The 11,300-nt window shown below is 40.6% G+C and overlaps 1 protein-coding gene across 1 annotated transcript; it reads left to right on the top strand.

The window, feature by feature from the left end:
• The first annotated feature begins 10,092 nt into the window (after positions 1-10,092).
• LOC113007343 (olfactory receptor 6N2-like) lies at positions 10,093-11,052 on the top strand. Its single transcript, XM_026143790.1, has one exon. The coding sequence runs from the start codon at positions 10,093-10,095 to the stop codon at positions 11,050-11,052; it is 960 nt and encodes a 319-aa protein (XP_025999575.1).
• Positions 11,053-11,300: the final 248 nt, after the last annotated feature.

The raw sequence follows: 11,300 nt of genomic DNA, 5'->3' as shown, positions 1-11,300 counted from the left end.
AATGTCAATTAAAAACTCTGCTTCTTAACTTGCCACAACGTAATACTATTCCGAGCTACCACCTAAAAAGTTAAAGTGGATCATTTGTCGTGTGTTGCGGCTGCATTCCTGAAACTATGTCTCCTTTCAGAACCACATATTAATATCCTAGCTGACACACTGGGGATTCTGATCATAGGCTTGTTTGTAGACTGCAGATTGCTAAGGGAGAGGCCAGCCACACTTCAGAGAAAGCTCATTCCCACTGCTAATATCCACAATCATGTTCTTTTGGTCATTTTCCCAAAATTTGTGACCATAGGTGAGGGTAGGGATGTAGATCAACTGGTAAATCGAGAGCTTCGCTTTTACGCTTAGCTTTCTCTTCACCACGACGGACCAGCAGAGCATTACTGCAACCAAAGCACCAAATCATCTGTCAATCTCCCGATCCCTTCGACTCTCTCTTGTGAACAAGAGAGAGTCAACTCCTCCACTTGGGGCAGCAACTCGGCACTGACCCAGACTGGGCTTTCCAACCTTTTCTGGCTGAGGACCATGGCCTTAGACTTGGACATGCTAATTCTCATTCCCACTACTTCACACTTGGTTGCAAATCGCTCCAGTGGAAGCTGAAGGCCACCACCTAGAGCCAGCAGAACCACATCATATGTAAATAGAAGTGACAAGGTTCTGAGACCACCCAAGCGGAAGCCTTTCACCACTTGGTTACGCCTAGAAATTACACCCATAAAAATTATGAACAGTATCTGTTAATTCTTCCTGTAGAGTGATGGGCCTACAGGACGAATTAATATTTTATTATTTATTATATTAGGATTCTTCCATGGTGTCGTTTCCGTTTTCTTCTTTTTGAGATTATGGTTTATACATTATTCTAAAATGTAGTTCATCTCCCTGGTTTTGGTTCTTGTTTTGTTTAGTATTTGTCGCGGTCCTGGGACGTTCATCCAGTTTCCTGGCTTTATTCATATCCTTGTGTTTAGTTTTAGTCATGGTAGTGTGCTGTGCCTCCACTGTGTCCCTGTTGCTTATGTAGTCTCTCTCTTGTGCATGTTAAGTTCTGTTTCTGTGTTAATTGATCTGTTTCCCTGTCGTGTCTCTCGCTCCCCCCTGTTCTTTGTATTTAGTCATTCCACATCTTAGAGTGTGTCTCTTGGTTCCTGTTTTATTTTCGTAGTCCTTTGTCCTTTGTTCATTGTATTTAGTTTAACTTCTTCCCTATGTTTTCTGGTCTGATTAGTCCCAACTGTGTTCCTGCCTGTCTCCCATCCCTTTGTTATCCTGCATGTGTATTTAAGTCTTCGGTCTCCCTCTGTTCATTGTTGCATTCTCCCTGTTAGCTGTATTTTCTGCCGAGGGCATCCCACCCCCCGAAGGGGCCCGAACAAGCCCCAGGCTCCAGGCCCTGACAAGCAGCCACCAGGAGTGAGCCAGTGCGTACCTGGACCCCCATCCCCAGACACAAAGAACCACCAATGCACCGATGACTGAGGGTGTCTGCCACTGGCAGGGGGAGTGGTGGAGGGAGATAGGCCTCCATACCATGGAGGGCCTGAGATGTCCCTAGAGAGCTGGCGTCTGATACCCAACCTGACATTTAGACACAGACAAACAGGCACACACAGATACAACCATCCATTCCCACCCTCATGCTCTCATATGCAATTACTCAGCACTCACCCAACGTGGAGACAGACATAAACAGACACTGTACACACAATCACACTCCCCAAGCGTACTTTATACCCCAGGTCTAGGTACCCTTGCCCCTAGAGGGGGAAACTGCACCCAGACTCAGGTGGTGTTACCCTCTTCCCTGGGGTGGAGAGAAGCAGACCTCCCCGACTCCGCAGCAGCAGGGAAGCCCCACATTCCAGACTCAATCGGACAGCAAACTCCCCCCCCCCCCCCCCCCCCCCCACCAGGTAACAGAGAACGGGAGTGTGTGAAGACTCTGTGTTTTCTTCTGTTAGTTGTGTGTTCTCCCGGCATGTCATGCCATGTCATGTTATGTCATGTTATGTCACGTCCAGTTGTTGGTTCTAGTATCTTTTGTTAGTGTCCTTAGTGTTCACCTCTTTTTGTTTTAGTTTGTTTTTTCAACAATAAAGCTGTCGCTTTCAGTTACGTTTTTGTGTCCGAGACTTGCGTTTGGGTCCAACCCCTGCCTGTCACACAGCTCACCATAATACATGGCTGTTTTAAGGGAGTCCAGCAAAATAATAATTTTACTATACAGTATAAACCACATGTGTTTATTTACGATAAAACTACAGTGAAATTACTGCAATTTCCTGAGAATACTGGATCCTGATTCACATTTTAAAATCTCTTTGGGCATACATGAAGTGGTCAAGACTCGTTCAGACTTTTTTGACTATCATAATGATGTGACAAAACTCACATCTTCTCCCCTGATACTTTCTGGTTAAGTTAACATAATATTTTTCAGTTTTACTGATCTTTAGTATGAGGTTACCCTACCAGCACCAGCCCTCTAGAAAGGAACTGCAAGGTTCATGAGACTGAAAGTCATAAAAAACATGAAACGCTGAATGTAATTTATACACAACCTGTAAGAAGAATGATTTATTAATTCTGAAAGAGATGTTGGCTGTAGACCTGTGGAAAGTCTACATTTAAAATATAAGATTCACTCTCTTCTGAAAATCAGAAACATTTACTTGACTCCTTAAACTTTTGGTGCATTTGCATCATTACTTGTTTTATGAAAGAGAAAACTACTATTATAAACAGTACGTTTATTGTTGTTGTTGAAGAGCTTGTATTTGTGAGAGTTAATACCAAGCAGCATTTTAATTGCTCTCTAGAGGCAAAAGACATAATGACCTGTTGACCACCACAAATTCTCTGTTATAAAAACCCAAAGGTGTACTGAATGGTTATTTAAAAATAACACATTAGATCAATACCACTGGATCCCTGTAATTACAGAGGTAAATGGGAGAACATCCCATGAGCTCACTGTTGCCACTGGGTCATAATTAGAGGTTTAGAGACTGGCTGTAGTCAGGCCACTCCTCTGAGGCCTGGCCTGTTGTTTTCCACAGTGCAAGTGAGATAGATGCAAAGGCACAGTATAGGTCATTAATGACTCATTAAGGTATGCTTACATCACCAGGGGGCAGCTTTGTGTAGCCAAATGTTAAAGTCATGAAGTCGCCTTAAGGGGGCATGTTGATATTATGAAGTAAATAATATTATTATGAGTAAGTAAGTATTATAAGTAAATTGCATCATACAGTTTGAAGTAACTTTTTTCATTCTCCTAAGGCGAGTGCGCATGTACACACACACACACACACACACACACACACACACACACACACACACACACACACACACACACACACACACACACACACACACACACAAAAGAATGAATGAAAATATGAATATTTTGATTTCCTAAATGTCACAGTTGTACAGTAATAACTCCGATAGTGTTATCAGTTCATCAGTGGCAAACGGGGAAAGGAGAAGAAAGTAGTTGCGAAACAAATACATCAAAAGAGTATTGATTATTAATCGCGAAGCTCTGAGAGCTTGGTAATATTCTACTTTGCTATGCATGTGTTTGAGGAGATTTTACAGGCAGAGATCCTTAACATCACTGTATCCACAGAATGGCCTACAGGTAAGACTTAATCACACAAGGAGAAAAATGAAAATGAAAGCCGTTGACACAATGACCTACTTGTGGATCGTGGAATACATAGAATGCTAAGAGCCTTCAATTCAGTGGGGATGTGGCAAACAACACTAAAGGCCAACTTCAAGCTAGAGCAAGTTTTGAATAGTCAGTTGAATGGGAAGAACAACATCTGGCCACTCAACACCTGCACCCTGCCGGCAGTGTTGGGGAGTAATGGAATACATGTACCGGCGTTACGTATTTAAGATACAAAATATGAGTAACTGTATTCCATTACAGTTACCGTTTAAAAAGGTGGTATTCAGAATACAGTTACCTTATTGAAATAAATGGATTACACGGCGGTCTTTCCCTGTTTCATATATTAGGCTATGCCCTCTCTATTTTTGGTAATTCCACGCCAGTGGAAACCCAAAGAAAGCACGCATTAAGAGGCTCTAATGCCTCTGAATCTCGCGCCCCATGTCACCTGTACTTGCGGCCGCCTAATGACTTGAAGAAATATTTTTTAAAATTATTATTCAAAATAATTTAATACGAAGGCAATAGGCAGAGTGTTGCAGACATAGCCCTAAAGAAGGTAGTCTCATGGGCAGTGTAGTCCATGCTGCACGGAGAATGGACTGCCATACCTGTTATGTTTCTGTGAGCGAGGGAGGGAGAATAAGGAGAGTCGAAAAGTACGAGTTGTCACCGACCAGAAACGGGAGGTGGAGATGTGAATATAATAATAACCACTGCCACCAAAAGGTTTTTGGCTATGACCCCGACATGGAACCCGACATATTAGCCAGAGGTCCCTTTACTACGGTTTGGAGCTGCTGACCTGTTTTATATATGCGCGGAATAGTTTTATATACTAGATTGCTGCAAAAAGTGCAGCCTTACCTAATTTTACTCATTTTATATTGAGATTTGAAAATCTAGTTGGTATTGATATGGCGAGTAACCTTCAGTATTAGTAATAAATCACACAGCAATAGTACATTCGTGTAGTTGTAAAAAGCATGATAATATATTAAGTAATCCAAAGTATTCAGAATACGTTACTCTCGTTGAGTAACGTAACGGAATACGTTACAAAATACATTTTGGGCCATGTATTCTGTAATTTGTAGTGGAATACATTTTTAAAGTAACCTTCCCAACACTGTCTGCTGGTGATCAAATACCCTGCTGGGATAATAAGCTAGCCAAAAAAGGAACTAGAAGCCACTAACATCAAGACAAGAAAGCTCCTTCTCCTGATTTAATGTCCACAACTCACAGCTGCTTATTGAATACCTCAGGGAGCAGAAACCCAAGAAAGAAGAGGAGCAAGGAGAAGGACCATCATTGACGGACAGGCCCCTGCATGTTATGTATCTATTCATCTTCCTGACCAATGCAAGATCCTTCACAAAGAAAATGGAGGAGCTACAATCACAACCTACTATAACAGATTTGTCTATGAGTGTCGTTTACTGATTGTAACTGAATCCTGGATCCTGGCTCCATCCTGGCTCCATCAAAACATCCCAAATGCCTCAATGCCTCTGGTCCTATTCTGCCAGGACCAGAGGAAGAATAACCTGAACCAGAAGCTGCTGCTGGCCTTCTACCACCCCTCAGCAGAGTGCGTGGTCTCCTACTCCCTGGGTGTTTGGTACAAAGGGGCCACTACTGAGAACAGGAAAGCTGTGCAGAGGATAATTACACTGCAAAAACAGTTGTCCCACGTTATAGTGAGGGACAACTGTACACCCTTTAATGGAAACTGTATTCCCTGATAATGTGCAACATAATGTTCCCTGAATTACAGATATACTAGAAAACAATATTATAGAAAAAAAGAATAAGAAACATAAAAAAGACCAAGTACTATACTATGTACAGATGGTTACTTTATACAATAAAATACTCCAAGATTCTCCTTATCTCTTTATATTTTTCTGTGTCCGTAACAGCCTACTGATAAAGGAGGTGCTCTGGGCCTCCACAGTCTCATGCATGGGCTGAGTGTGCACAATGGGCAAAGCTTGGCTTCTCCTTTCACCCACCTCCTCTATGAGATCTATGGGAGTGGTCAGGACAGAGGTGGCGCTCTTTACCAGTCTATCAGTCTGTTTCCTGTCCCTCTCTGTGCTACCACCTCCAGGGCAGATAACAAAATAAAAGGTAGCAGAAGCCTTCAAAGTGTCATAAACGGTCCTCAGCAATGTCCTGCATAACCCAAAATACCTCAGCTTGCCCAGCAGATGGAACTTGTTAAGGTGAACACCCAGGAATTTGTATGTGTCGACCACATCAATATCCAAACTATGGATGTTCACTGGTGCGATGGATGGTGGTTGGTTGAGTTTACACCAGATGATGAAGTCGGTGATGATCTTCCTATACTCTAGATCGTTCCCCTCAGACATCCATCAATGACTGTATCATCAGAGAATTTCTGGAGGTGGCAATTAGGAAGGGAGAAACAAAAACATGACTCTCACAGTGCTTCCAGTACTCTCCAGGTGTGACAGTGATCTGTGCAGGAGGTACATGACTGCATCATTCACCCCAATACTAGGATAGTAAGCGACCAGCAGGGGATCCAGCAGTTTACTCACCAGAGTTGTGAGATGTTTGAGAATTAACCTCTCCAGGTTCTTCAGGGTATACTACACGATTAACATACTATCTCCCTTTCAGAATTTCCACATTTCCATAAGACCTGGATTTGTAAGCAAGCCCATGGTACAGACGCCCATGGTGAATCTTCTATCAGGAGAATATCAATAGTGACACTATTCAGACAGTTCTTTATATAAAACAGGAGAGTGGTTGTGTAGTTCTCTATGTTTTCTTGTGTAAAGAGATCTCAGTAATACCCCTTTTCAATCAGTACATACAGTACTCGGATCAGCTCAAGGCAACTCAACTTGACTCAGCTTGTTTAAATTTAAATTGAGTACCACCGAGTGGGGTCATAAAAGCGATGTCGCCAAATGTCCCCTGACATCATATATATGCGACACGAACGCCACAAGAAAAGAAGGAAGTTGAGCTGATGGTATACCTCGACTTCCAAACTGGATCTGCTGGGGATGAGTTGGAATCAAACAAATTCCAACTTATTTGTTTGATTTCTGAGCATTCTGGCACTTATGATGTAAATACTGGGCAGTGGTTGTTTATGGAGAGACTTCTTTAGTCTGTTTGTATTCTGACTCTGTAGCCCTGCTTCTGTTTCCTTGTCTCTAATAATGTTGGTCACTTTCATAAGTTATGTCAGAGTTTGATCCACCATGTGATATAATTTAGAAAATATCTAATTAGCAATGGCTTTCAATAACCTGGAATTAAAAAACAACAACAACGAAAAAAACAACAACACTGCAGAACACTGTCAGTTATGGACTGATGTCTACAGCACCAGGACCTCAACATTAATGGTTTAGGATACCCTTCAAGAAGCCTGGAGAACTATTCCTGAAGACTATTTAAAGAAATTCAGTAAAAATTGCTCAAAAGAGTTCAAGCTGTGTTGAACACATATTGACTTTCAAGCTTGTTAGAATTGTATTCAGTATTTTTTTGCCTTCAATTCATCATTCAACATAATCATTCTCCAGCAAGTCATTCACTAACTGGATCTGCTGGGGATCAGCACCTCACTCTTTAACTGGCTACTAAATTTTCTGACAGGAAGACAGGAGACAGTACAGGTCAACAGCAACACCTCATGCACTAGAATGCTGAACACGTGTGTTGAGACCCTTGTTTTCACTCTGGTGACCCATGACTGCACACCATCACACAGCTCCAACCTATTCATCAAATTTGCAAGTGACACAACTAAAACTCACACCTTGCACACCCCACTAACCATGAATGGTGCTGCTGTGGAGAGGGTTAGCGGCACAAAGTTCCTAGGTGTGCACATCTCAAAAGATCTCTCCTAGCCAAAAAACACAGCATCACTGGTTAGTAACGCCCAGCAGCGACTCTACTTTCTCCACAAACTGAGGAGAGCAAGAACTTCAACCCCCATGATCAAAACCTTCTAGAGAAAGAAAGCAGCAGAGAGGATCATGGGGGCTTCGCTGGAGCTCTACCATTGCCCTTTCACTGAATCCCCCGACCCACTTGCACACAAACTCTTGCCCACAAGCACTCAGATTGTGTTGGACACTTTTGTAAGATTGAGAGGCTGCCGGACACTGGCACCACCGGGCCCTCTGACCACCACCCGTAGGCAACGGGTGAAGTGTCTTGCCCAAGGACACAACGACCAAGACTGTTCAAGCCAGGGCTCGAACTGGCAACCTTCCGATTACAAGACGAACTCCTAAATCTTGAGCCACAATCGCACGATAATAAGCATTATGAGGCGGAGGGTGGGGGTGGCTTTTGCTGGGTGTTTAATATTTCTGCTAAGTACTCTTTAAAATACCAGATTAGAGCGGATGGTGTAGGTTTAAGTTTATTAGACTGATCAGTATTGCTGAATAAAGAAATATTTTGGGTGCAGTGTATTTTTTAATAGCTTTAGTGTTTTGCTTTTTAAAACTTGAGTATGAACTTTCACAAAATGCAGCAAGATATAAAAAAAAACCTAAAACGTTTTATTGATTATAAAATACACTGCATCGTATTCATATCAGTATCGGCTGATATCCAAAATTATGATATCAGTATTGGACATAAAAAAAAGTGGTATCGTGCCATCTCTGAAACCCGCCACCTCTCACTGAGGGCAACTCCAGACTGAGACAGAGTCCAGCTCCTCTCCAGGAGAATGGTTCCAGAGCCCAAGCCATGCATTGACGTGAGCTCAACTATATCTGATCAGTATCTCTCAGTCTTATGCACTAATTCAGGCTCCTTCCCCACCAGAGAAGTGACGTTACATATCCCAGTTGCTATTCTTGGAAGCTGGGGATCGCTACGCCAGGGCATTGCAATATTAGTTTCAGAATTTAGTTTTTCAAAATATGTCTTAGTAAGTCTAACAAATCAATTCAGTTAGTTGATCACTGGTAATTGTTATACTATATCAAATTTTTGAGAAAGTTATCAAAGATTTTTGTGGTTTGCAAGTTTTGTTGCTGGACGGAATTTGACTGCACTGAGTCTTTTAGACTCAGATGCAAAGAGCGGCTCTTAGTTTTTTGTAATGTGAAGAACAGGGAAAAGGCTTTGTCCAGAGAGTGAAATTCCCACTGAGCTGTTGACACAATAAAGCCCATGTAAGAAGTTCCAGGTACACCTTCCCTTTCAGTTGTTATCTGTCACTATTGTGGTGTGGTCATGCAACAATAACAGTTTTTCCACTGGAGAAAATCTGTGCAGCAGCATCCCAGACAACAACTTCTATATGTTCTGCCAGGTTCATGTGACCACAGGGCCCACGCCACTGTCTGACAGATAAGTTGCTGTTATGAGTCTTTCACATTGTTCAATGCCACTAGCAGTCAGAAGGGAATAACATGAAATGGAAATCTCAAAGATAACCACGGTTCTTTGTAACTTCAGACATCTGTGACAAAGTTGAGTGGATTGTTGCTTTGCTTTTTTGTGGCAAAAGCCCACACCAAAAGCCCACACCTTTCTGCTAACTTTTTCAAGTGTTCCCCTCTCCACAGTAAAAAATGTAAGAAATATAATTCTCCTAAAATGCATTAATTATTGTTTTCTTTCCACATTGCACTGTGGTTCACAATCTGATATCATATATTATAATCTGATATCATGATTTGTCTCTTTCCACTACAAGACACTTGCTTTATCCAAAACACAGTCATATTCAAAGTAATCCCAAATTGGACTCTGGCGCTTTCTCCCGACTTTTCCTGACATGATTCTGCGCGTGGACGGAGCAGCAACACAGACGACTAGAGTAACGTACTGCCACCTGCTGGCATAATTAGACAGCAAGGAAAAAATCTGGAAACTAAACTTCATTTTCACCCTTGACTATTGTATGACACGCACACATCAATGAAAACTAAACACACTTTTGCTATAAATTCAGTTACTTTTAGTTAGTTTTGTGAACACTCATTACAGTTTTAGTTAGTTTTCCTTTTTTTGTTTTTACTTTTATTTCCGTTAACGAAAATGTTTTTTCACTTCTAGTTTTCATTATTACGTTAGTTTTTGTTAACAATAATAACCTTGGTATGATGTATGATGACAGATCATACAGACAAAAATATCAACTGATAAAGTTTGGTGAAATTGTTTACATGTTCTTGAAGAACTTAATGAGTCCCATTGAGAATGGGAAGTTGTCTGATAAAACAAAGCCACAGAGCCAATTACTTCTTAGTTCGGTGCTGGAAAAGCATTACTACAATACATTAAGACTTGTCTTTTCATTTGTTTTTTAATGAATACCATTTATGTCATCTAGTTGTATAGTAAATAACATTTTTTCTCATTGAATGGATGTGGAATTAAATGTAACATTGTTAACTCTAGGTGGGTTTGCAGAATTGCACAAATACAGGTATCTCTATTTTGTGATCATATTTACACTTTATATTCTGATACTCTGCTTTAATTCCACTATAGTTTTCCTTATCTGGACTCACGAAAACCTTCACGAGCCAATGTACATATTTATTGCAGCTTTGTTAATCAACTCTGTTCTTTACAGCATGATTATCTATCCAAAGCTCTTATCTGATGTTTTGTCTGAAAAACAGATGATATCATATCCACTCTGTCTTTTCCAAGGTTTATCATATTGCACCTCGGTTGGTTCAGAATTTTTACTGTTGGCAGCAATGGCATATGACAGGTATGTGTCTATATGTAAACCCCTGCAATATCCAGTTATTATGAATAGAATAACTATATATGTATGTCTGATTTTAGCTTGGCTTATACCTGCTTTTGAAACCTCAGTGCTGGGTGTGTTGTATTCGAATGTCAAACTCTGTAGCTTTACCCTGACAGGAATTTTTTGTAACACTTCAGTTTACAAGCTTCAGTGTGTGCCCTCGGTCGCAATATCTATATATAGTATGGTCATGTTGATAAACATTGCCCTTCTACCTTTGCTTTTCATACTTTTTACATACATCAGGATTCTTAGAATATCTTACCATTGTTGTAGAGAAGTGAGGAAAAAAGCTGTAAAGACATGTTTACCCCACCTGCTGGTGTTAACCAACTTTTCCTGTTTTATTTTCTTTGATATAATTATAGTTCGACTGGATTCTGATCTATCCAAAACTCTTCGTTTGACATTGACGTTTCAGTCAATTTTATTCCATCCTCTTTTAAATCCAATCATATATGGACTCAAAATGAATGAAATTTTCAAACATATCAAAATATTGTTGTCAAGTTTAATAACACTGGTATTACTGCCCTATTATCAAATGTATGGCATATAATTTGAAATTGTAATGCAAACTAGATAATGGAGTACCTTTTCTCCGATTTTCCATACTAGACAGAGGAAAAGAGATCAAATTTATAGAAATGTCATGACATTTATGTAAATGTTGATTTCTGTTCTTCTATTGATGACAACATAATGGTCATAAAACAAAGACAAACAATTTCTTAAACTGTTTCTGGTAATGTTTAAATTCTAAACAGCTTATATGCCTGCATTTCACATTTTCCCTTCTATATTGTC

The sequence above is a fragment of the Astatotilapia calliptera genome, chromosome 16, assembly GCF_900246225.1.
Source record: "Astatotilapia calliptera chromosome 16, fAstCal1.2, whole genome shotgun sequence".
NCBI classification, from domain to species: domain Eukaryota; kingdom Metazoa; phylum Chordata; class Actinopteri; order Cichliformes; family Cichlidae; genus Astatotilapia; species Astatotilapia calliptera.
The sequence above is the reverse complement of the archived record's forward strand: the minus strand, read 5'-3'. Positions and strand labels throughout refer to the sequence as shown.